The sequence below is a fragment of the Xenopus laevis genome, chromosome 4L (assembly GCF_017654675.1).
Source record: "Xenopus laevis strain J_2021 chromosome 4L, Xenopus_laevis_v10.1, whole genome shotgun sequence".
Lineage (NCBI taxonomy): Eukaryota > Metazoa > Chordata > Amphibia > Anura > Pipidae > Xenopus > Xenopus laevis.
In genome coordinates, this window is record NC_054377.1 from 96936864 (window position 1) to 96963774 (window position 26911).

At 39.1% G+C, this 26911-nt stretch overlaps 1 protein-coding gene across 3 annotated transcripts in view; it reads right to left on the bottom strand.

The window, feature by feature from the left end:
* Nucleotides 1-437: 437 nt before the first annotated feature.
* cep350.L (centrosomal protein 350kDa L homeolog) overlaps nucleotides 438-26911 on the bottom strand; it is a 54589-nt gene continuing 28115 nt past the window's right edge. Inside the window, exons 14-38 of one of the 3 annotated variants that reach the window (XM_041590520.1) lie at nucleotides 24391-24571; nucleotides 24034-24173; nucleotides 22800-22963; nucleotides 21256-21366; nucleotides 19981-20058; nucleotides 19776-19867; nucleotides 18562-18639; nucleotides 18265-18410; nucleotides 17118-17266; nucleotides 16461-16645; nucleotides 15105-15192; nucleotides 14880-15020; nucleotides 13757-13914; nucleotides 11635-11757; nucleotides 11222-11412; nucleotides 10886-11076; nucleotides 9657-9798; nucleotides 9113-9273; nucleotides 8799-8923; nucleotides 8623-8690; nucleotides 7249-8516; nucleotides 6072-6449; nucleotides 5569-5715; nucleotides 5373-5495; nucleotides 438-2296 (exon numbers count right to left, since the gene is read on the bottom strand). In XM_041590520.1, the coding sequence (XP_041446454.1) occupies nucleotides 2132-2296; nucleotides 5373-5495; nucleotides 5569-5715; nucleotides 6072-6449; nucleotides 7249-8516; nucleotides 8623-8690; nucleotides 8799-8923; nucleotides 9113-9273; nucleotides 9657-9798; nucleotides 10886-11076; nucleotides 11222-11412; nucleotides 11635-11757; nucleotides 13757-13914; nucleotides 14880-15020; nucleotides 15105-15192; nucleotides 16461-16645; nucleotides 17118-17266; nucleotides 18265-18410; nucleotides 18562-18639; nucleotides 19776-19867; nucleotides 19981-20058; nucleotides 21256-21366; nucleotides 22800-22963; nucleotides 24034-24173; nucleotides 24391-24571 (4793 nt within the window). In that variant the 3' untranslated portion in view covers nucleotides 438-2131. Of the gene's footprint in view, nucleotides 2297-5372; nucleotides 5496-5568; nucleotides 5716-6071; nucleotides 6450-7248; nucleotides 8517-8622; nucleotides 8691-8798; nucleotides 8924-9112; nucleotides 9274-9656; nucleotides 9799-10885; nucleotides 11077-11221; nucleotides 11413-11634; nucleotides 11758-13756; nucleotides 13915-14879; nucleotides 15021-15104; nucleotides 15193-16460; nucleotides 16646-17117; nucleotides 17267-18264; nucleotides 18414-18561; nucleotides 18640-19775; nucleotides 19868-19980; nucleotides 20059-21255; nucleotides 21367-22799; nucleotides 22964-24033; nucleotides 24174-24390; nucleotides 24572-26911 lie in introns of all 3 variants that reach the window. The other 2 variants (XM_041590519.1, XM_018258517.2) reach the window with 2 other exon arrangements.

Sequence of the window (26911 nt, forward strand, 5' to 3'; positions counted from 1 at the left end):
ATACCACGGTTTCCATCCAGTTGTAGGTGGATTTAGGGACCTTACAGTGATGCATAGCAAAGCTTAGATACTACACTGTACATATTGTAACAACCTGTGCATTGTCAAAATGTCTAATGTTATACCTTTACTGGAATAAATTTGCTTTGTGTGTAGATGTGAAAAGAGGAAAGGTGATGTGCTTGTTGTGTCCAAGGAATGAGTCTATTGTTGGTGATCAGTAAGGGCTCTAACAAATGGGCGTTGGCCATAAGCGATTTTATTTGCATTTAGTGTTTCACTGTACTCCCAGGATAAGAAAATGAGATCAGTTAACTTATGCAGCCCATGGCACCCTATGGAAAGTGGGCTAAAACAAATTTAAGAACCAGTGATTTAAAAAAAAAAAAAAAGTATGGGACTTTCACTCAGTAAAGACCACACCTTTTGTTATATAGCTCAAATCAATATTTATTTACAGCTTTTTTTTTTCTATGTTTGTTACAGTACATTTTCCTGTTGGCTTTTACCAGACCTATACAAAACAAAGGATTTACAATGCAGCATTGTGGGCAACAGCACTGGAGAGAATCCAAGTCTGCTGCCAGTGACACCTTGAAGTGATCTGCAAGAGGAGCCAATGCTGAGCAGACTCTCTTTCTCTGAAAAAAAGTGATATTACAGGCACAGCCTCTTTTGTGCTGCTTTGTCCAGGACATCAGCTGTCTTACCTTTAACACAGTTGAGATGGTTTAGGAGTAACATGCAAATGAAAAGATTATAATGCAAATAAAAATAAATTAATGACATTTTTGTTGACGTTTTCTAGGTCCTATACCAGTGCATAGTATTGATGGTTCATGTAAAGCTTTTTTTTCAGTTCTGAGTAAGTGGGCATCTGCCCCACTAGTGCCATGTAATGACATTTATCACAGTGTTTAGTCCATTGATTCAAGGTAATTGACATGCCACAAAAACAGTTGCTAGTACCGATATTAAAATAGTGTTATCTTTACTGTGATTCTAAAGTTGACCAACTATGCCACTCTAAAGGTGCTGCTTTGACGGAGATTTATTCAGTCTATTGTTTGACTGACCCAATTACATGAATACAGATCTAACAAATGGCTGACTTGGGGGTTAGCACCTGCCATTTTGTTTGGTTGCTGATCTCACCACAACCACTAGAGGTCATATGATAACACACTGACTGACCAGCTCAGATTCAGTAGTAGCTTATATCTGCTGCATACAATGACTGATGGCCTCGTAGAAAGTGATGACCACATTAGCTAACCATATTACACTATGTACTGACTGACTGCCGTGTTGTAAAAAAAAAATTTAAAATCTCCCCAGCAACAGCTGGAGACTTCCAGACTACAGGGAACTCAGTAAAAGAGTGTGATTAAGTGCTATAAGTGAAATGTACTGGAGGGAAGAGAATTCCATGAGATCATCTTTGATAGAGATTTGAAAACAATGCAAATTCTGCTTACATACACTACTTCTAGGTTTTATTTGACCAATGTTCTTGAAAAATGAGTGTATTGTGGTAGAATTCATTTAATAAATTATGTTGATCCTTTGTTACCCCCTTGTCATGTATTGTTCATTTACATGAAAACAGTTTTGTAAAAGAAATGCTTTTTCCATCTGTTTCTCACAAGACTTACATTGGGAGAGATTCAATCGCCTACACGAGACACTGTACACCCAACTTTTCAAGTATTACAAGAAATTAAGGACACTTGATGAGGCAGCTGTACACACCCTACCTCACACGCTTTCATGCTAATTTATAACCCTTGTCAGCATCACACACCCTTTATACTTCTTACAGTTTGGCCTTGATAAAGGCAATATGAAACTGCATGGAAATTCCTTCCTTGGATTGAACAGATTCATCTGAAAACAATTTATGATATGTAAATAATTTAAAGGGGGACATTAACATTTACAAATGAAGGGACCATAGTGTCTGGTTCACAATTCAAGTAGCAGTACGGGAACCTACTATCGGTCACTTCTTACAGGGTGCAAAACTTTTCATTTCTATGCACAGCACCATCTCCATCTCTTTGCTCCTCATGGATAGAGCCCTTATGTTCACAAGTCACGTGCGGTGAAGACCAGGAGAGGTACGGTAGTATTAAACCAGCATCAAGAGATTTTTCTTTTGCTGGATGCTTTGAAGAACATGCACTGTATCCTGAATTAAGGCTTCAAAAATCCCATCAGCCAACTGCATCTTCACAAACAATTCATCCTCATCATAATTTACCCACTGTGCTTCCTCCTCGTGCAGTTCTTTTACCTGTTAAACAAAATAATTGCATACAAATGTGATTAGTAATTGCTATGTCTTACAGCAGCAAATATATAACCTTAGCTGTCAATTAAATGTTCTAAATGTGCAGAACTCAAAACTATATAGAGACTGGGTCGTGCAGTAGCCTTTGGGTGCCATTTTGTCCCAGTCTAGAATAGATACAGTAGCTGAGCCACAGATGAGAGCTGAAGCCTGGGGTTGGGTGACAAATGTTGAACAGAGTAATTAATAAAGTGACATCCATCTTTTAAAAAAGACAAGGGTGGAGAGGCACCAGAATCCTTGTGGGAACTAGTCTTAACATGTTTTGCTATTTTAGCCTTTCTATGACACACAGCATCGAAGCCTCACTGTGAGATTGCACCCAATTATTATTTTGCGTGAAAGATTCTCATTCAAAATGGACATATATAGATCTGTGCCCAGCAAAACCCTAATGCTAAGAGCTTATGTTGAAATAAGCTCTTTGGTTTTATAATGCAATGGAATGTAGACTTTGTAATTTGTTCAATTAAACTGTGCAAAAGCATAATGAATAGTTATAGTCATCTTTGCTCTTATACAGGTATGGGATCTCTTAGACAGAAACTCATTAACCAGAAAGCTTGAAATCACAGGAAAGCCTTCTCACATAGAGTTCATTATAAGCAAATAATTCTTTTAAAATATTTGCCTTTCTCTCTGCAATAATATAACAGTACCTTGTACAACCCTATTGGCTTTATTAAACATTTAAATTACTATAGATTCTTTATCCAAAAAACCCAGGTCCCAAGCATTACAGATAATAGATAACATGGGTATATAGAATTTAATTAAAAGTATGGAGGGGTGTGTGTATGGATGCTGGGTTTTCATTTGGAGGGGTTGAACTTGATGGACTTTGTCTTTTTTCAACCCAATTTAACTATGTAACGTGTGTAGAAAACACATCTGTCACATCTGAAAACGTCTGCCTTAAAACGTACAGGGAAATGTGCATTTAAAGGAGAAGTAATGTCAAAAAATGAAAGGTGTTTTAAAGTAATCAAAATATAATGTACTGCTGCCCTTCATTAGTAAAACTTGTGTGCTTGCTTCAAAAAGACAACTATAGTTTATATAAACAAGCTGCTGTGTAGACACGGGGGCAGCTATTCAAGCACAGGATACACAGTAGATAGATAAGATCTGTAGAATCCCATTGTATACTGTATTGTAAATGTATCTGTTATCTGCTGAGCCTTTTCTCCTTTTCCATCTTTGAATGGCTGCCCCCATGGCTACACAGCAGCTTGTTTGTATAAACTATAGTAGCATTTTTGAAGCAAACACCCATTTCACCAGTGCAACATTCATCAAATCCACTATTTTAGATTTGGCTGAACCCCCAAATCCTTTGTGAATGATTCGGTCGAATACAAAACCAAGTCCAAAATCTGAATCCTAATTTGCATATGTAAAATAGGGAAAGAAGGAAAAAGAGAACTGTGCATGAAGAGTGTGGTTAAAACATTTTTTACTTCTTTGTTTTGTGACCCGATTTTAAGGATTTGGATTCTGTTCGGCCAGGCATGAGGATTCGGCCGAATCCTGCTGAAAAAGGCAGAATACAGAACTGAATCCTGGATTTAGTGCATCCCATATTTTCATTATTTTAAAACAATGCATTACTGTTCCTTTAAGCTGGATGATATGGACTAAAGGGGATGCCTAGTGCAGATAGGGTTAATGTTCCCTCCTAGTCAGGTAATTAGGTGGAAGCTACTGTACGTAAAAGGCTTGTGCTTCTACATCTATGGGCTCTTTCTTGGATGTCTGGAGGAGACAGGTCTCTCATGTGTGTCTGGAGGAGAGCTATAGTCCTGGTTGTTCCTAGTGTGTGAGAGGAGACCAAGTGGCTTGTGAAACCTTTTGACACAGAGAGTGTCTGATAAAAGAGAGACATGGTGCCTGAGTGAGAAAGAGAGACATGGGGCCTGTAACTGTGCCTGGAGAGAGGAAGTCGTTTGGAGAAAGTGCAGCAGTGAAGTGGACTTGGAAGTAGACTGTGGCCTGTCTGATAGAGACACCTTGGGGGTTATGTAATTAAAGGCACTATGTTTGCTCAGGAGCAGTAACCTATAGCAACCAAACAGCAAATAGAATTTCCAGGTCATCTGTATAAAAGCAGATGGGTTGCTATGGGTTACTGCTCCTGGGCAAACAGTGATTTTTATTACATATGGGGGTTTATCTATGAGTAATACGGCACTAATCTTATGGTGGTCCATAGTCTGGAAGAGAGCCTGGGGTAGTCAGGAAGACTATAATCACGTCTATGATTCCCCTTTAACAGGAGATAAAACCTAATGGATATAACTAGTGGTACTGCAATCACAAACTTAGTTTGGTGATAATTCATGTGTTCTCCCATATAGGTAGGGACACTCATTTTTACAAGGTATGTGTAAAGCTGAGCATCGCCTGCTGACAGACGGTCATGGTTCGGTAAACACAAATTCAGAAAACATTTTTGTTAAAACGTTGTGTCAAAGACAAATTGTGAAGCAATGAATATGCAAACAAGGGTTCAGATTTGGTTTGGTATTTAGCCAAATCTTTTGTGGAAGATTCAGTATTCTGATAAATACTAATATGTATGGATTCATATATGCCCAGTGCCAATATATTTCTTATGTATTGTATTATAATACACCATCACCAGAGTAGCTGGGGCAGGCAGGAGCAATTATATAAATAACAGCAGGCAGTAGCTGAAGAAATTGCGGGATACCAGTGTGGACACAGTTTGGCCTTTGCCATCGAACCTGTAGGTCTAATAGGTTTTGGGCTGGCCCACACATCACTACCACAGAATACCAACCTGGAGGGGCAGAATTATTATCAACTGACAGTCACATGTGGGTAAATTGATGTATGAAAATGTGAGTGACTTATTTAATTGGCTTGTGTTTCTTGAATATATTGCCTTTTTTATTTGACCATGTGGAATTTTTTTTTAACCTACAAGTTTTTTTTTTTTTTTTTTTTTTAATTAAATAACCCACTGTTTTAACATTATGTTTCTTATTAACATTACCAGAATTTGATCTACTCGGTCTCTTTTCTTCTTTCCAAACTTCATCATTCTCTGCCAGTCTGTTTTGTGGTTTTGTTCTTTCTTCAGACTCAGGAGACTGAGAACTTCATCAATAAGGATAAACTGAAAAAAAATAGGAGATGTCAGACTGGAGAACTGAACAGAATGCCTTCCCTTGTCTGTTAATAACTGGTACCTTGATTTCCTCTAGGTTGTGTGGATCTCTCACTCGACGGGCATATGTTGGAGACACTCTGGAAGGCTTCTTCCAAGCAGGCTGCATCTCCATTTGATCTGAACAGCATATCTCCTCAAATATTTGATGTGTTAGGTCAAATACCACCTATATAACAGCAAAAGGGAAAACACAAAAACGACTTGCTAAATGGTCACGTGTTATGGTGAAAGCATGCTTCTTCCTACCAGAATGGAGAGTGACATTGCAACAGTTTACAGAATTCAATCCTAGTCATTAGAAAGCTACCTTTAACATAGTTTTAGAAATTGGGAGCCTAATTATTTTCCGGCAAATTGTATTTTAACTTTTTGTCATGTAGCAGATGTCCATTTCATTTGTATTCAGTTTGACAGCTTGCTCGTGTCCAGAGTACCCCTGGACACATTATAAACAAAAGACCAACCATACAGAGATACACAGTGATTTGCCAAACATTTGAATTCACAAAAGCAAGAACTCACCGCCTTGTAAGCACATCTTGCTGGGTTTTGTTCTTCATCACCATCCTGTGCATACATTTTACGGATCTCCTGAAGATCTCCACTTAGTTCTTTCCATTTCCAGAGCTCATCTGCAGCCACACACACAAGCTGCTCCACTTTCAGTGCAGTGTGGGGCACTGCCAAGAAAGGTTCTGGTTGCAGCAATGGAAGTAAGGGCTTGGGTATGGGCTCTGGTACTAATAAACAAGGCTCTGGGGTGGGCTCGACAAGCTGAGCCTGCTTCATCTCTCGCTGCTGGGCTCTGCAGGTACTCAGTCCAAAATCTTCATCAAACCAGTCAGGCTCCTCGGCAAAGACAGAGAGGAGGCTACAACCTGGCTCAATCTCTGCCAGATCCTGTTAATAACATATAAATCAAATCAGACTATGGATAGAAAATCACACATATACTTCCTGAAAAACAGCAGTTGCAACATTCTCACCCAACTCCAGAAACATTTGCTTTACAAGAGTATGCCGGCCCAAATTACTTAATACTGGTGCACCAAATTCATAATTTTTGGGTTCAGTCAAATACTAAATCCTTGGCAAAAGATTCAGCCGAATAATAAATCAAATCCAAACCCTAAACTACATATTAATCTTTAAACAAAGTCCCCTGAAAAATTTAATTAGCAAAAAAAGAAGTTACCATTAGTTAGGCACCCCTTCTAATCATATGCCAAGCCAAAGTGCACACGCTTATTTTAGTTCACAGTATAAACAGCTGCCCTTTTTTTATTATATAGTATACCTTGTTCCATGCCCCCTCTTCTTACCCATCAGAATTAGTGTGCATTTTATTACATACAAAACTAAATATCATAGGCAATATTTGCTGTTAAAGGTTACTGATGTACAACTGTATTTGTACATTGAAAAAAACAAAAAAAAAAAACTTTACCATCCATTAGATGGTCTTTTAGTATTGTAGTATTGTAATTATAATATGTTGGGTGCTGATGTAATTAATTTATTTAAACCAGGGAATAACTATAGTTTAATACACAGCTACAACTTCCAGTGCACCCTGCCGGTCCTAGGACAGCTGGAATGTCAAAACCTAACTATCCCCTTCTTAGTTTATTGCTATAAATCCACCATAGTCTAGACTTCCTAAAACATTATTAATTCTTCTTTTGGATTATAGACTCACCAATTGTGGATGTATATCATCATTTGGTGCTTCTTTGTTATTAAGGTAAAGGCTGCTGGTGGTGGGAGAATTATGTAGCTCTTGGTTGCTTTGCTGAATCTTTTCTTCCCGTTGTTTGCGTAAATTTTGGATGTAGCTAATTGTATCCTTCAGGCAATACTGCATAAGACTTTCTGAAAGTATGTTAAGATTGGGTGCTTGCTCCTTTAAGGCATCTGGCTCATTTTCATCTTTGATTAACAAGTCTACAAGAGGTGTGTTGGGCTCTTTCTCTTCCTCCTTGACAGAAGGGGTTTCTGTAGTTATGTCAAGGTTAAAATCACCGCTAAGAAACAGATTTTGATCGGTTTTATCTTGAGATTCAATAAGATGCTCTGTAACTTCCAGTGTTGCATTCTGTTCAGATTTTGGCTCAGCTAGACCAACATCAGTCTCATTTTTATGGTCAAGAGACGCTTCACCACTTAAGAAGTATTCTTCTTTATGAAGTTGAATTTGCTTTCCCTGTGATAAAAAAGTGATTTTGTGTGGAGGGGCAAATATACCATACTGGTGTTTGCAGTTAAAATAGCGTGAACCTCCATGAGATCCATCATTATTGCCTTCTGGCATATCAAGCTCTATGCCTGCCCACAGACCTTCTGCAAAGAGAGTTGTCCCTTTGAAACGTAATGTACCAGGTTGAACTCCACTCACCAAAACCCTGTCTCCCAAACAAAGTTGAGCAAGAGGATCAGTAATTTCACTGGAGATCAAGAGATCATGCGAAGGTGGGTTTATAGTCGAGGACTCTACAACATGTGGACTTGCTGACCTGGATTCACTATGCTCCTCCTCATGATCACTGGGAAGTTCTCTACCAGGAGTAGTTGCGTAGGACACCTCCAGCTCCTCACGAGGAGTTTCAGATACTGAATGCCTAAAAGGAGCAGAAGCCTCAAAATCATCAGAATAGGAGTGATCTCTACTAAGGTACACTTTTTCTTCTGGTGTTGGGCTCCTCAGGTTAAGGTTTAAAGCAGCAGGAAGAGGTGATTCAGACAAGTGACTTTCTAGCATCTCTTCCGGGATCTCTGAGTGGATACTGGACGCTGGACTGTCAGGAGTTGCCGTAAGTGAGCGATCCCTTAATGGAGGAGACAATGGACGGGGTTGGATGGTAGAACTTTCATTATCTTTAGAAGAGACAGTAACAGATGAGTGCTCCAATGTAGTCTTTTTTGAAACCTCGTTATTGCTGGCAGAGGAGATTTCTTGGCTAACACTTCCTGCAAGTAAGATAACAGGACAAAATAAACAGTACTGAACAACCTATGCACTTGTAATTCCTAAAAAAGATCTAACTTCAAAGAATCAGTCTAGGATTATTCATACCATCAGTAGTGAAGTCCACTTGCTTCTCATTCACGCTCACCGTCTTATATGTAGGTGTATCAACAAACCTGGTTAAAAAAAAACTAAATATTTTATTCTGGCACAAAATGTGTAAAAGAACCGATTAATTAATACAGCCTTACAATGGAAATAGCAGAAATTACTATGCTATGTACCTGGAAGTTAAGTCTGATTTTGTAAGGTTTGTCCCAGTTGAAGCCAAAGCATTTTTTGGAGCAGATGCTGTTCCATGTTCTTCACTGAGTTCAGCTTGTGTCTTTAGGATATACTCATCATACGACTGCAGAAAATACAAGGGAAGAAATATATAATAGTGCTACCTTACAGTACATTGTTGTACTTGACCAAAGCCCCCCACACCAATACAAGTCACATAACCTTTTTATCGCTAAAATCAATAGATTCAAATACTTTTAGTAATGCAGAATACAAACTTTCATTCATTGTATAAGATATGGAACCTGCTAACCTTCAGTTGCTGAAGTAGAATGGCTTCCTGTGCTCGAAGCCTTTCTTTTTGCCTTTTTTTCTGTTCTCTTTTCAAACTATCCACTACTGACTTGCGTTTTTTCAACTGATCCTTCAGTGCTCGAATACGACCTTCAATATCACTCTGATCAGATGTGGTCTCTGGAGTTAAAATCAAGACATGTAGTTTTAACAAGACAAGACCTTTTGGATTATTTAAATCTATAATGCGAGCTATAACATTTGAACAATCGTCTTTATTATTAATCTCTTCTGGTTACATACTATCATTTACCCTTCCCTCCATTTCTCCTCTTTCTTGAAATGAGGACAGGCCATGGTATTGACAATATAAAGTAAATGGCTGGGCCCACTGGGATTTTTCCTAGTATCCTGGTGTCTAGTCTGACACTGGATCTGCCCATGGGCTGAACTGAGAGATATTGTACAGGCAGCCATAGCCCCATATGGCCTCCTTTGTATTGTTCCATTATTTCGGGCCAACTGCCCACACAGAAGTAAATTGTAGTTGAGCAATAGCTTACCTGAATGTGTTATGGACAATGATTCTTCAGACCATGTATGAGATGAGTGGTGTGGTCTCAGTGGGGTATGCGTTTGCTGCCCAACAACACTATCCTTGCTTGATTCTCCGCCCCTTAGAGATTTGTTGCTTTGAAGTAGAGACTGCAAAACAAATTAATGTTGTAACATCACTGAATAATGAAGATTTCTTTAGCATATGGTGACTGGTTATGGTAAATCGGAGAACCCAAGAATGAAAGGTACACTTATCTTGCAAAAAGCAGACAAATGACAGATTAATGAAACTTATAGGTTCCCTTTTCCACAAGCTTTTAACAGATACAGATAAAATTGTGTTAAAAGGTGCGCATTTAATAAAAAGGGGTGTGGCATTTAAAATAAAGGGATGTGGCATTTAAAATGTTTTGATGCTACACAAAAATGGTGTAACAAACATATGAATACATTAACACACCTGCTCAGAAGGTTAATTTGCAGCACTGCTCTGAAATACAGACAATTTCCATAAAGCAAATACACTACAGCAAAGAAATCAGAAAAAATTCTTGCATACAGGTTCCACAAAGCATAGAGTACAATGATGTTATGAACTGACCAAAATTACAGAAGGGTTTTTTTAGGTATAACATTCAATGGGATACTTTCTTCAGAACATAGTGGAAAATAATTTTCTTTTGCATTCAACATTTAATCGGTCATAAGGGTCTGTTTTTACAGTCCTACTTAAAAAAAATAAAGCAGGGATTGATAACCTTTACAAGTCTATGGCCCATGATGCAGCTAATGCTGTATTACTGTCCTCTGTACAGACATAAGTTATATACATGCTCTTGCCTGCCTTTGCATACACCGACAGCCAACCATAAGGTTAGCATTTGGGACATGGCTTCTTACAATTACTGGTAGGAGAAAAGAAGGGGGGCATCCAGGCACACAAGGATTCTACAAAGGCCATAAAAATGCAAAAAAGTAATAATCTTTATTAAAAGATAAGCAAAAAATAAGCATCTCAATTTTCCCTACATATTTCAAAAACCAGGCTACCAAGTTCCATTATTCCTACACAGATAAAGAGCACAATCAAAAAAAAAAATAAATATATGCAAATGATAATTTGCATTTAAATCTTGCGTAAAATTCGAATGCAGCTTTTGCTCTTCACAAAAATAAGTATTAAACGAAACCGTTTCTCTTTGTGGAAATGTTATGAAACATTGAGCCTTATTACCCCTTTGCTATGTGACAATGGGAGCAGTTCCTCGGAGATGCTGCTGTGCTCCTCAGTCTGTTCCAGGATTTTCTCACTGATGGCTGCCTCGCTGAGCTCAGAGGCTACATACTCTGGCGGGAGGCTCCCAGAGGTGTTTGTTTGCACTGAAGGACTGGATGGGACTGAAGAGCCTTCTTTTTCATTCTTTTCTGTAGATCAAAGAGGTGAACACTGAATATGGCCATTGTATTTCAAATATATAAATGTACTTATTTCAGGCAGTTACTGATTTCTTTTGTAGTAAGGGTCCAGTAGAGACACTATACAATGTATTATATGCATTTACAGCTGTACCTTCTACCACTTTGTCTCTGGCATCCAAGATACTTCTTTTGTTGGTTTTCTGGTTATCCCATGCAGCTAATGCTTGCTTCTCTATATGCCTAATTTCAAGTTCCTCCTCGTCCAGTCTCTGTTTCCACTCCAGTAATTCCTGGGCATGTAACCTTCTCTGTACCAGCTGTTGCTCCCTTTTAGTTAAGAATCTGAAGAAAAGTTAAAAGGTAAGAACTTGCCCAATGTGGCAAAATAGCCTGGGGTAGGAAGGGATGAGGGAAGAGCAAGCAGAGGAAAGGAAGTGAAACACAACATCCGCATGCTCTACCTTCACTAGCCCCCCAAATGCACACCCCAGGATTTGTAATAATTGCAGCAGCTGCCCACATCCCCCCACAAAATGCAGGGAGTAGAGGGAGTAGTGCTGTTACCTGAGCAGTTGGCGGCAGATATAGAGCTGGAATTTGGGGTGAAGTTTGGGAAAACACACACTGAGAGAGGCCCAGTGCTGGGGCGTAAAGACAGAGAAGAAGCAGTGAACAGGGCAGATGTCTCTACAAGAGAAGGAGCGAGAGTTTACCACGGAGATGAGAGAGAGTGAGAGCAATAGAAAGGAAGAGCCTGTGAAGAAAATGACTACAGCAGAGGTCCTGGAGGATGAAGAAAAGATGTGCATTTGAATGAGAAATTTGCAATGATGGCCTAAAGGGAAGAAGGTACATGGGAGGACAAGCAGCAAAGCATTAATGGAGACAGCAAATGTAGTAAGCTAAACATAGAAGTACTAGAACCTACAAGTGTATAGGCTGAAAGGCTGGATATAGCTTTTCATAAAGCATTTCATATTTAGAACTGCAGAGAGCATATGCATAAGACAGAGCTAAAATTCAAGTGGCCTTTTAAAAACAAACCAAAATTTATTGAAATAAAAAAAACAAAAACAATTAAGTGGCAGAATGGACATGATATACACTGCCTTGCAAAAGTATTCACCCCCTTGGCTTTTTACCTATTTTGTTACATTCCAACCTGTAATTTAAGTGTTTTTTACTCTTATTTTATGTGATGGATCTGCATAAAATAGTCTAAGTTGGTGAAGTGAAATGAGAAAAATATATATAAAGAAAGAATTTAAAAAAAAAACAAAAACGGAAATTGGCATGTGCATATGTATTCACCCCCTTTGCCATGAAGCCCCTAAAAAATCCTAGTGCAACCAATTACCTTCAATAGTCACATAATTGGTGAAATGAAGTCCCCATGTGTGCAATCTAAGTGTCTCCTGATCTGTCAGTATAAACACACTTTTCTGACATGGTACCACAACAAACCTGCCAATAGAGGGCCGCCCACCAAAACTCACATACCGGGCAAGGAGGGCATTAATCCGAGAGGCAGCACAGAGACCATAGGTAACCCTGAAGGAGTTGCAGAGTTCCACAGCAGAGACTGGAGTATCTGTCCATAGGACCACAATAAGCCGTACACTCCATGAGCTGGGCTTTATGAAAGAGTGGCCAGAAAAAGGCATTACTTTTAGTTAAAAATAAGAAGGCACTTTTTCAGTTTGCCAAAAGGCATGTGGGTAATTCCCCAAATGTATGGAGGAAGGTGCTCTGGTCAGATGAGACTAAAATTTAACTTTTTGGTCAGGAAAATACTATGTCTGGCCAAACCCAACACATCCCATCACGCCAAGCACACCATTGCCACAGTGAAACATGGTGGTGGCAGCATCATGCTGTCGGGATGTTTTTTAGCAGCAGGGACTGGGAAACTGGTCCGAGTCGAGGGAAAGATGGATAGTGCTGAATACAGGAATATTCTTGAGCTGCCTGTGATCTGAGACTGGGACAGAGGTTCACCTTCCAGCAGGACCCGAAGCATACTGCTAAAACAACACTCAAGTAGTTTAAAGGAAAACATTTAAATGTGTTGAAATGGCCTAGTCAAAGTCCAGACCTCAATCCAATTGAGAATCTGCGGTCAGACTTGAAGATTGCTGTTCACAAGCGAAAACTAGCCAACATGAAGGAGCTGGAGCAGTTTTGCCTTGAGGAATGGGCAAAAATCCCAGTGGCAAGATGTGGCAAGCTCGTAGAGACTTATCCAAATTGACTTGCAGCTGTAATTGCTGCAAAAGGCGGCTCTACAAAGTACTGACTTTATGGGGCGTGAACAGTTATGCACGCTGAAGATTTCTTTTATTTTGTCCTATTTGTTGTTTTCTTCACAATAAAAAAACATCTTGTTGTAGGCATGTTCTGTAAATGAAATGGTGCAAACTCTCAAACAATCCATTTTAATTCCAGAATGTGAGGCAACAAAACATGAAAACATTGGGGGTGAAGACTTTTGCAAGACACTGTATACCTAATCATAGATTTTAGTGAGAGGCAGTGGTTAATTTGTTTTAGAAAGTAGTTTATGCATACAAGAGGGTGTATATATGTTCCATATCAGGCCTCTGTATAAAGAACTATGGAAAACCACCAAACCAATCCAATATTTAGAAGGACATAAAAGATAAGGAGGAGTTAGAAGACTAGTTACTTGGCATCCATGTGACTATGCATCTTGCGTAGTTTCTGCATAATGCTGCTCGTCTCACTTCCAGATACAGATACAGGTGATGGGCTGCGACTATCTGCATCAGAGGCAACATGGCTGGATGCAGAACTTGGCTGGATTTCCAGTTCACTGGGATGCTCCTTCACAACACAGAAAAAAAAAAAATCAATCAATGGCATCCAAAATGCTGTGCGCTTCCAAATTTATTGCAAGGTGCTCTTAACCATTCACAAAAGACCAAAATGATCCCTGCACACAACTGGCACCTCATATAGAACAATTTAATAGAAACAACATATATTTTGCTAATAAAGAGGTTATATCCAACCACAGCCCCATAAACTCTTTTGACACCTTCTATTATACCTATATTGACATTCAGGACTTCTGTTATTGCACGCATAAAAATCCTAATGCAGAAATTGCAACATTGTATATTTGATGTCATTTCATAAAGAAAAACTGAAAACTAGAATGTATCAGCAAGTTTATGCTTACCCTTTCTACTTGAATAAGCTTTAACATGTCATTTTCTCACCTTCATGCAAAGTATGATTTGTTGACTATGTATTGTGGTACCTCCTGGCTTATTCTTGTTTCTGTTGTCCATTGAAATTTATATCTCCAAGGTGAAATACTCCTTGCCTGACTAGTAGCAACTTTTATGTAAGTGTTGTACTTACTGTTGCCTTGTGATGTTCATACAAGGTTTACCAAGACTACAAGCATCCCTGTACTGTACTACAAAGTTTATTTACCACCACGTTAGGTTACAATGATTGTTATACTTTCAGTCTACTCAATTACTTAATCCAGGTTTGAATCTTATTTCAATTTAATTTGAAAAAGAAGTAATTTTTGGCAAGGGTGTACCCTTGTCAGCAGCTCACAAAAAAGGAAAGAGATTGCAAATACATATTAACAAAAAAATGACTAGTTTTAAAAAAGATTTATTTAACATTCACTAAAGTTTGTTTTATAATAGGAACAGTTTCAATGGAATAAGATATATGAAAAGATATGCAATGGAAATATATTTTTGTTTTAGAGCATTTCATTTTCCAATGCTGTTAGCTTATGGAATTGTAAATATGAAGATTCTTACCACGTTCTCTGCAGATTTAAGCTTTTCCTGCAGTCTCAAAGTGCTGTTCTGAATGCGCTGGATTTCCTCTTGCTGTTTAAGGATAAGCTGTCTCTCTCTACGAGCTGCTTTGTTTGCTTCTTGGAGACGCTTAATTTCAGCCTAGATGCAAAATAAAACCGTGTCAGAAAAGAACAAGTCTTTTTTTTGTAATCCTGAAATAAATTTCGCATTTTTCAAATATACCTGCTCCTGTTGTAGCCTTAGCAACAGACCACGCTGGCGCTTCCTCAAAGGAGGCATTTTATCATCCTCTCCTTTATCACGCAACCTCCTGATGAAAAAAGGCAAGATTAGTTATAAAACACATTCTGAACTATTTTATCAACTCTAGTGAATCAAGGGGTTGTTAACATTTAAATGAACTTTTAGTATGATGTAGAGAGTGATATTCTGAGACAATTGGTTTTAAATGTTTTCATTGTTTTGAGTTATTTAGCTTTTTATTCAGCAGCTCTCCATTTTTGCAATTTCACCAATCTGATTGCTAGGGTCCACAATACCCTAGCAACCATGCATTGATTTGAATAAGAGACTGGAATATGAATAGGAGAGGCCTGAATAGAAAGATGGGTAATAAAAAGTAGCAATAACAATATATTTGTAGCCTTACAGAGCATTTGTTTTTAGATGGAGTCAGTGACTCCTATTTGAAAGTTGGAAGGAGTCAGCATAAAAAGGCAAATAATAAAAAAAAAAACGATAAAAAATAAATAATAATAAGGCCAATTGAAATGTTGCTTAGAATTAGCCATTCTATAATATACTAAGGGCAGAGACACACAGGCAGATTCGAGCAGATTTAGTTGCCCAGCGACATATCTCCTCTTCTTCAGGGCAACTAATCTCCCCGAACTGCCTTCCCGCCGACTAGAATGAAAATCGCTGGCGGGATGGCACTCGGAGCGCTTCTTTTTCCGAGTTTCAGGCGACTTCGGAAAACGAGGTGCTCCAAGTGCCATCCCACTGGCAATTTTCATTCTAGCCGTCAGTAAGGCTCAGCGTGCCATGCCGCCGGTGATTTTCATTCTAGCCGTCGGGAAAGCAGTTTGGGGGGATAAGCCGCCCTGAAGAAGAGGAGATTTGTCACCGGGCGACTAATCTCCCCGAATCTGGCCGAGTGTCTCTGCCCTTAAAAAGTTAATTTAAAGGTGAACCACCCCTTTAATGGGGATATTCACAATTTTTTTCCCACAAAAAAAGAGAGACTTTCCAATATACAATAATAAAAAAATATTCAGTTATTCATAAAAGGTGTATAAAAAAAGATAGAGTTACAATTGAAAGCACTGTTTGGTTGCCCCCTCTATTCTTTGCACTGCTGGTTTAGATTCTTTAAACAATGTAGCAGATGCATGTTGCTTAATAGAAAAGATGCACTGACTCTTCAAGGGTCACAACCAAGGGACAGACAGCTATTCATTTCAACTGCATTTTTCACAGTTTCATTTTTAGACTTGAGCCCAGTTAAGCATTTTGCCCATTGTAAAGTGTCTCATCCCAAGTGATAACAAATACATTTAACCGTAAACCTTTTAGTACCTCTTTAGGTGTTCCAGCCAGGCAAGCTCTGCCTTAGTTTTATCTTTGAGGGCTTTTTGACGCAGACGAAGAAGAGCAGACTGGTGTGCTGAGCGCATTTCTCCTTCCTGCATGTACTGACGCACCATCTCCAAAGTGAATTTCCAAAAACTGTCCTGTCCACTTGCAAAAGGGCCACTTAGCTCCTGTAATGAAAGCAGCAATCACGGGTCATGCACTGGATAAAAGAACATGCTAAAATTTACAAAACTCTCTTCCAATATTGGGAGGCACATTTGTCAAGGGTCGAATTTCGAATTCAAGCAAGTTTTTTTTTTAAAACCGAAATGTATAATTAAATTTAAATTTTTTAAACTCGTTAAAACTCGAATCGAATAAAAAAAACTTGATTCTGTTTTTTTTTTCTCTAGAAAAAAAACTCGATCAGGAAGGCTGCAAACATCACCAAATTGATCCCTGGACCTCTCCCATTGACTTATACAGCAATTTGGCAGGTTTAAGGTGGCGAATACTCAAATTTGAGTACGATAAATATCAAAATTAAAATCGAGTTTGAATAATTCACAATTCGATTTTGAGAGTTTTGACCAAAAAAATAAAATTCGAAATTAGAATTCAGACTTCGACCCTTAAATAAATCTGACCTTTATTGTTTACCTTCTCAGGGGTGCTCTCCTCATCAGATTCATGCCTCTGGCTGCGCTGTCTTTCTAGGCTTCCTCGGCGATGAGCCTCTGATGGCAGCAAAGAGCGGAATGATTGTTCTTCCATGCCTTCTTCATTAACAGAGACTGTGGACTGTGAATCTGAGGAAAAACAATTTGCCCAAGATGGTTAAAGATGCATTTGCGGTCGGTCACAGTTCTTTAAAAAGATTAAAACTTGTAGTAGAATTTATTTGTTTCTTCCAAAAAATATTTAAGGGATATTGTAAGTTTATTCTAGAAATTCTCCATTGCCATCATGGTAAGTCTGAACTTTCATAAGACTCTGTGTAGTCAGGATAATATATACAATCTCATACTTCAAGAGATGCAAAATTCCTCTGACAAAGTATAGATTCTAACAAATACCAGACCCTAAGGGGCAGATGTATGAAGGGTCGAATATCGAGGGTTAATTAACCCTCGATATTCGACTAGGAACTAAAATCGTTCGACTTCGAATATCGAAGTCGAACGATTTAGCGCAAATCCTGCGATCGAAGGATTATTCCTTCGTTCAAACGATTAAATCCTTCGAATCGAACGTTTCGAAGGATTTTAATACAACGATCGAAGGAATATCCTTCGATCAAAAAATATCAGGCAAGCCTATGGGGACCTTCCCCATAGGCTAACATTGACTTCGGTAGCTTTTAGCTGCCGAAGTAGGGGGTCGAAGTTTTTCTTAAAGAGGCAGTACTTAGACTATCGAATGGTCGAATAGTCAAACGATTTTTAGTTCGAATCGTTCGATTCGTAGTCGTAGGTCGAAGTAACCCATTCGATGGTCGAAGTAGCCCAAAAAACACTTCGAAATTCGAAGTTTTTTTAATTCGAATCCTTCACTCGAGCTTCATGAATCGGCCCGTAAGATTATTTGAAATACATATACCCTTGCTGAAGACTAAGACCGTACATTACCCAGCAGGCATCGGGAATCAAACTGAAAACTATGGAAATCACAATACAGCCTCTGCCACAATGAATTATTACAAAGTAATTTTTTAAACATCGGTGGAAAGATAGTAACACTTATACAACTGATTTATATAGAAATAAATATATCCATTTTATGCCCACTGATCAAAATATTACTTTACCTTTTTCGTGTATGGTTGAGATGCTATTTTCTTGTAAACTCTCATTCCCCGGTGTTGCAAGTTCCTCAGCAATGCTTTCCCCCGTGTTACTTTCACTTCTGATTGCTTCAGTGACAGAGGAGGTGGGTGGACTTTCATGACAACTACTGCTACAAAACAATGTAACAGGGTAAAATATAGCTTTTACAAAATGAGAAATTCAAGAGAATCGCAACAGTTTCTTACACTTAAACCTTCAATCAAGCAATCTTCCAACACTATTCCTATAGATTAACAGTAAATATGCAGTAAACCCACCTTTGCAGATGCTCTTTAATACTTGAGGCACTACTGGTAGGTTGGGGGGATGTAGACAGAGAGTTTGATTCCTTTTTCCTGAAGAACAAAGAAAAAAATAGAAGGAATGGTGTACTGCTTATTGCAAAATTTAAGGAATCATGAGGCTGCAGGTTGAGCACTTTTTATATAGGTCCTGGAATTACCAAAGTAACGTATAATACACTGTAAAATAGAGGCGCGTTATTTCTTATATGACATAAATTTCAACAAATTACATGGCATGATGAAAACTTTTATCATATGATAACATTGTTCATTTTTTTCACTCGAGTAATAAATATATAACACACAACAATATATTTTATTATTATTATTTTTATAGTTGCACATGTTTCTTAGTTATTTAAACAGATACACATGATTTTTTTTTTTTTAAGCTGACAAAGGGAGACTGTGATTCTCAAATGTGTTGGGTCACCTTTCGAACACTTTTTTCAGTTTAGTTGTTTTCAGGTTGTTCAACAGAAATAAAGACTTTTTTCAATTGCATTCCAGTTTTAGTGTTTTACCAAAATGTAAGGTTTTTTGTCTCTGGTGTTTCAGTCTGGCTGCTGAGTAGCAGGTGCAGATTCTGGGCTGTTACAATTTGCTACATTTCTCACCAGCATCTGTGGAATATTAGAAACTACTGTATCAATTTTAAGAGCTGCCTTTAAAGGGCACATATTGCCCAAAACTATTTCCCCCCCACCAAAGGCGCAGGCCAATACAGCCCCCACTCTGGTTGGAGTAATTTTATTAAAATTGGCCCCACCAACGCTAGGATACGGCCCTGTTGTGCAGAGCGCATGTGCATGTGCTTAATAAGCTTCTGATGTCACACACATGCGCATAATAAACAAGCTGTGGCATGCGCTCATTATGCGCATGCGCCAACATGGCTGCTTGAACTGGGAGTTCCCTAAACGACTTTTACCCCCAACACGCATGCGCATAATGAACAAGCTGTGGCATGCGCTCATTATGCGAATGCGCGTGCCCCAACATCGCTGCCAACTGCAATGCAGTCTCTATTAGCCGCACCTTTGGTCGGCATTTTTCCTTAAGTTCTAAAGTTGCATAGGTGTTGTGTATACATGCAATTGGCCAATTGAAACTGTGCCTAAATACTACAATCACATAAAGTTACTTTTATCATAAGCTGCTTATTACAAAATAAAGTGTTGTTATACCAAATTCCAAAGGGGCGCTGCAGATTCTGTGGATCATCGAGTGAGTTTATTGTTCGATCAGAACTGGATGACAAGTAACTGTGAGCTAATTCCTAAAAGAGATAAAAATGTAAGATATCCTCTGCTATTTAAATTGTAATTATATATGACAAATTCAAATTGAAAGGGGGTAAAAAGCAAGGCACAATCTGATCCAGTCTCTTACCTCCAACACCTGATCTTGTTTCAATGGATTGGATGTATCTAGTGTCTTCTGGAACCTCTGTAGAATTTCAGCTTGGGCCTGTAGAACAAGCAGTTCATTGTAGTTTTCAGACACAATAGTTTTTGGAAGATTTTTCATGAAATCCACCCAAGGCCAATTAAAAAAATCTAGCATTAGTGAATTACTCATCTAGGTCTATGAAATAAAAAAGGTTGCTTATGTGCTGGTAAAAGAAGTTTGGTTTTAAATTCTTTCGTTTTTTTTTAACCAATTTTCTCCACCCACCCCCCATATACTTTAAAGGGGGAACTATCACAAAAACAAAATTAAATGTAGGCTTAATTTAATAAACAAAAGATGTTTTCTAAATATAATCAATTATTTTACGATTTCTAAAACAATTACGCTACCCTTCACTAACCCCTCTCCCTCGCAATCTGACTGGACTGTTCTCCTGACTTAAGCTGGCCATAGACACAAAGATCCGATCAAACGCATCAACGTATGATCGGACTTTCCCATCTCCCGACCCTCCACTAACCATTCAGATCAAAGTCTTGCCATTCCGATCAAATAAAGTAGTTAAAGAACAGATGAGCCGATGTTCTGCCCCTGACAGCAATCGTACAATAGTTATGTCTGACAAAGCTGGTAACAGTCTCCCACTGAAAATCGTACAATCGGCAATACATGCAGAGATATTATCGGCAGATGACAGAAATTTTCTAACCTGTCCAATCGACCAAACGTCCGATCTCCGCCGGACGAAAAATATCGGGACTCTCCACACACGGTCCAAAAATCGTACGAATCCACGATTCGTACGATCGGATCGTTGCGTCTATGGCCAGCTTTAGTTTGGTACTTTTGATTATAATTAATTACAAATCCCAGACCAGACTTAAAGGAGGTTGTGAAGGGACATTGGATGGGTTGGAGTCAGATTGTAGTGGATTAAACTGATTGATGGCAGTGGGGATTGTGGTAGATTGTAAATAAGGAGAGGGGTGTAACTAGGCAGGTTAGGGGCAGAAAAATGGGTAATTAAATATTTACTGGCTAAAATTTGTAAGCCTGGCCTTGGCTTGTGTTTTACAGGCTAGGCCACTGAAATACAAGCTGAATGATACCCTACTGAGAGGAAGATAGTGAAGAGTTACTTGATTATTTCAGAAAAAGTCCTTCATTCTTGAATGACAGGATTAAAAAATCACTATACTGTAGTTCCCCTTTAAAAACTCTATCCTTAATGCTGTCCTTAACTGTCCTCATTACCTGTGCAGCTTTTTGACGTGCGTCTTCTAGTTGCCTCAAGCTTGCCTGGGCTTCCTGCTCTGCCTGTTGCCTCAGAGCAGCCATGTTCTGCTCGTGGCGTTGCTGCTGAGCCTGTAGATCACAACATATTTTGCGTAAGGAAAACCTTATGTTGGTAAATGACAGAGGAAGTGGGTGCTGAATATATTAACCCCAGAAAAGTAATATTAAAGCCTGTATACGGTATATCATCCAAAGTAAACACTATGGGGTACATTTATTAAAGAGTGAAGTCAGAGATCACTAGAGTCCTCTAGAGTGAAATACTGCCACTCTACATTAATTTCTATGGGATTTTTAAAAGAGTATTTATCAATGGGTGAAAGTGAAAGTTCATCCTCTGATAAATACGCCTTTCAAAATCCCATAGAAATTAATGGAGAGTGGTGGAATTTGAGGACTGTGGTGATCTCTAACTTCACTCTTTGATAAATATACCCCTATGCCTTTAACCACTAGCAATGTGCTTTAATGGATACTGTCATGATTTTTGTGATGTAGTTTCTTCTAAATTACACTGCAAATAATTCATATATTGGTGTGTAGGCAGCCATCTCAGGCCATTTTGCCTGGTCACATGCTTTCAGAAAGAGCCAGCACTTTAGGATGGAACCGCTTTCTGGCAGAATATTGTTTCTCCTACTCAATGTAACTGAATGTGTCTCAGTGGGACCTGGATTTTACTATTGAGTGCTGTTCTTAGATCTACCAGGCAGCTGTTATCTTGTGTTAGGGAACTGCTATCTGGTTACCTTCCCATTGTTCTGTTGTTAGGCTGCTGGGGGTGGGGAGGGGTGATATCACTCCAACTTGCAGAACAGCAGTAAAGAGTGACTGAATCACAAGTCACATGACTCTGGGCAGCTGGGAAACTGACAATATGGCTAGCCCCATGTCAGATTTCAAAATTAAATATAAAAAAATCTGTCTGATTTTTTGAGAAACAGATTTCAGTGCAAAATTCTGCTGGAGCGGCACTATTAACTATTTAAAAAAAAAAAAAAATCCTTTTAAAAGGTAACTGATTTAATTTAAAGCTTAGAACAATACTGGATTCAATACAGACTATAATATTTTTAAGTATTATTTTGTTTTTTACTTATAAAGACTTTTTACTTATATGAGCCGATCAAATAATTACTCCTTTACAATAATAATTTAATCTAATAGTGGTGTTATTTTTTCCTCACTTTAGAGGTTTAGATTTCATATATTTCTACTAATTATAAGTTCAATGCATCTCAGTCATTCTTAAGCTAGCCATAAACTCAAAGATGCTCTCGTTTGGAGATCTTTGCCGATTTGGTTACCTGCACACAAGGCCAAATCAAGCAGATTCCATGGTTTATCGGCCTGTATATGGCCAGCTTTAAATAAGTATTTTATCCTGCTTTGTCTTGTGGTACAGTGGCCCTGATTCTGAGTGTATATTTTAAATTCTTGCCATATTCAAGGTTCGGCTTCTTTGTTTTACTAGAGTGGAACAAAAACAGGGACATCTGTACCTTCAGGATCTGTGCTAATGACACAGTTTCCTGTTGAGCCAGTGAAATTCCACGGACACGTTCCACATCACATAGCTGTCGCACTGACTCCTCCATGGCACTAAGATAGTTCAACTCTGCGGACATGCGCTGTTGTAGTACCATAGGTGAATAATGTTTGGACCCTTAAAAAACAAACAAACAAAAAACAGTAATGAATGAGAATATAAATAATATAATTGGTTGTTAAAACACCAATGTTAAATGCCTTTCTCTATTTAGGGTTAATAATAGCGATGTTAAAAAGAAGGTTATACAAACTAACATATTGCACAATTCCTATGATTTAGTCGCCTGACCCTGTCAGGAGGATGTTCCTCCCATTAGCAATGTAGGTCTGTCCCCAAAGGACCACATGCCACTCCCTCAAGTTTCACACACACAATTGTGTTTAGGATGGATGAATAACTGTGTTGTAAAAGATTTCTTTATATGTCCAGTCAGGGAAAAGCAAGAGAGTAATACCCACTAAGAAAAGTTTAATTAGGACTGTCAGACTGGTGCAGGCAGTTTCTAGGCCATGTGACTTATTTAGGTGACACATTTCAATATCCAAGTAAGGAGCAGATGAATTATATTAAATTTGTAAATACATGCATCTGCATAGATTACTTGTATGACAGGGGACCAGGGCATTGATCAATTTCTCTTCTTTTTCTCTGTCTGTAGTTAATTTGGTCAGATCAGTAGCACCATTGTATTTTAGTACATTTTTATTTAGCCATGGAGTGCTCCCACAACCTTTCCTTTTTGCATTCTGAATTATATCAACGTAACAAACACAGTCGTTACGCCTAAAAAAATCCCACTTAAGGCACCTCACAACTATTTTGCCTCCTGGTTGCATGTCTGCCTGCTTACCTCAGCACTTGAAACCAGGGTTGAAAATTCTGTAAAGTGACATATAGGGTTCACAATACTACTTCAAATACACAGGAATATTTTCATCTTCATTATAGATGCACAATTGGAACAAGGCAAATGGATTGCTGTCCTGAATTATACAAGTACTTTATTACTTGCACTAAACCAGACCTTAGTTACTGTGCACTTTGTAAAAGGCTGGGGATTTAGCCTAAATGCCAGATTTCACCCCAATAAAAATTTGCTATTCATCATAAGACTAACGAGTACAGACTACACACACTAGATATCTTCCATGTGCCCATTGTGGCGCACACAGCCTGCATGCTACCTTGCACAGTGCCAGACACTAAATCTGATGGTTGTGTTACAGAGCCTCCGGTAGTTGTAGTGGTAGTTGGTGCTGGAATTTGCGCTCCAATTTCTGTGACATTTGTGTGACGATTTTTCACATCTCTTCCTGAGTCAAAGCTGGAAAACAAAGAATAAAATCAGAATAGGCAATATATAGAGAGTCAATAGGCCTTTATGTTTAAAAAATGTGATGCGAGATCTAAGCACTCTGAGTGCCAGCTCCTTGGATTGCACAAACTGTGGGATGCAAAAAGTTAGATATAGCTAGCAGCTTTGGTTTTTTTCTTTTTAAAAAACATGCTCCGCAGTTTGCCTAACTTTAAAATCCTCTTACCTTGTCACAGAACGAGAGGAAAGATCTCCAATTGTGCTATCAGTGTCAGTGCCATTGCCAGCTGATGGCTCCCTCCCAGGTGACAAAGGTGTGTGTTTGCTTGCAAGGTTTTTATGTTTGGAGGACGAGGAGCTTTGGTCTTCCAGGGGAAAATGAGAGCTGTCATTCTGAAAAGATTTTTCTGAAAGAAAAGACAGTAAAGTACTTCTAAGTACAATAGTATAAAATATAATGTAAATAAATTGAGATTCGCATGCTCAAAGAACCTGTTTGGAATTAGGATGAATCTTGCCACTTTTTCCCAACCGCAGACTGAGCAGACTACAAAACATTTATGTCACATGGTTGAAGAACTTTTTCAGTTTAAGTTCCCCTTGGATATCTAACCTTGTGGTCAGGGTCCACTTAGCTAATTACAAACTTACAGTTACAGCAATACAGTTAAACTTTGCTGTATCAGTCATTTAGCCATTGTTTGAAGTATATCTGGTACAGCAAATACCTGAACATCCCAAAGCTCACCAAAACTGACTTTCAAGCTGGGCTTTTAGTTGTATCCAGGACTGAAAATTGTCATTCTTTCCAAATTGCACGCTAACTCATCTTCAGGATGAAATATGAAGACTGCCCTGGCTGCTTCCAATTACCCTAAAAGGAAAAGCACTACCAACACACTATATAAGGGGATTTTGTGTTACTCACCGTTAAATCCTTTTCTCTTCAGCAGTCTGTGGGACACAGGGACCATGGGGTTTAGCTTCTACCTTCAGGAGGCAGGACACTAGAACAAAAACTGACTCCGCCCCCTTAAGCTATACCCCCCACTCACCGCAGGGGAGCTCAGTTTTGAATTAACCAAGAAGAAATAGAACTCCATAACTATATACAAACAACCACTTGATGGCGAATAACAGTCTGAGGAATCGCTTCCTGGGCGGGATGCCCTGTGTCCCACAGACTGCTGAAGAGAAAAGGATTTAACGGTGAGTAACACAAAATCCCCTTTTCTCTTGCAGATATCTGTGGGACACAGGGACCATGGGGACATACCAAAGCTGTCCCAACTAATAGGGAGGGAGGAAGCGAGGCCGAAGTCTTTAAACTACCGCGGCCTGTAATACCTTCCTCCCGAAGCGTGCATCCGATGCCGCAAAGACCTCAAATTTATAGAATTTTGTAAATGAATGGATAGAGGACCATGTTGCGGCTCTGCAAACTTGTTCGGCTAAGGCGTGATTCCTGAAGGCCCATGAAGTGCTGACACCTCTCGTTGAATGGGCTCTGATGAGTGTTGGAGGAGTTTTTCCTCTGGCCACGTAGGCGCGTCTAATAGTTTCTCTTATCCATCGGGATATGGACGTTTTAGATGCCGGAAAACCTTTGCGTATTCCTGAATGAATGATGAACAATGAAGATGATTTCCGAAATTCCTTGGTTCTGTCTAAATAAAACTTAATGGCTCTTACAGGATCTAAGGCATGCAAGGCAATCTCCTTAGCTGATTTAGGATGAGGACAGAACGATGGTACTGTGATGTCTTGGTTGATATGAAAATCCGATATGACCTTGGGTACAAATGAAGGAATGGTGCGTAGAACCGCTCGATCCTGATGAAATGTCAAGAAGGGTGGTTGACATGATAGAGCACTCAGTTCGGATACTCTGCGCGCTGACGAAATAGCTAATAAAAAAGCCACTTTCCAGGAAAGCCACGCCATAGGAATGGAAGCCAAGGGTTCAAACGGAGGACCCTGCAATGCCGACAGCACCAAATTCAGGTCCCACGGAGGAAGAGGATCTCTATATGGAGGAACTATATGAGTTGCTCCTTGTAAGAATGTTCGAATATCCGCATTAATTGCCAGCTTCCTTTGAAACAGAACCGAAAGTGCTGATACTTGGGATCTTAATGATGCCGGAGACAGTCCCTTATTCAACCCAACTTGAAGGAATTCTAAAATGCCAGGAATTGAACAGTCCTCAAAAGGTATTCCTTTTTGAACACACCAATCTTTGAAACAACGCCACACTCTGTAATAAGTCTTCGACGAGACTGGTTTCCTTGCTGCTATCATGGTCTTTATTACCTCTGAAGAAAACCCCTTTCGTTTCAGCACTAGGGTCTCAATAGCCATGCCGTCAAATTGAGCATCTTCGAGTTGGGATGTACTATGGGGCCTTGAGATAGTAGATCTGGTAGATTCGGTAGTGGCCATGGATCCTCTCTGGACAGATTTATCAGATCGGAAAACCATGCTCGTCGAGGCCAGTGTGGTGCTATTAGAATCACTGTGTGATTTTCTCTTTGAATTCTTCGAATTAACCTGGGTAGCAGAGGAAGAGGGGGAAATGCGTAGCCTAGTTGGAACTCCCATGGAGCCGTCATGGAATCCACTGCGAGTGCTAGAGGATCCCGGCAACGAGACATGAATTGTTGTACCTTCCTGTTTGCTCTTGACGCCATAAGATCTATGTCCGGAATTCCCCATCTTTCTGTGATCAAGGTGAACACTTCTTGCTT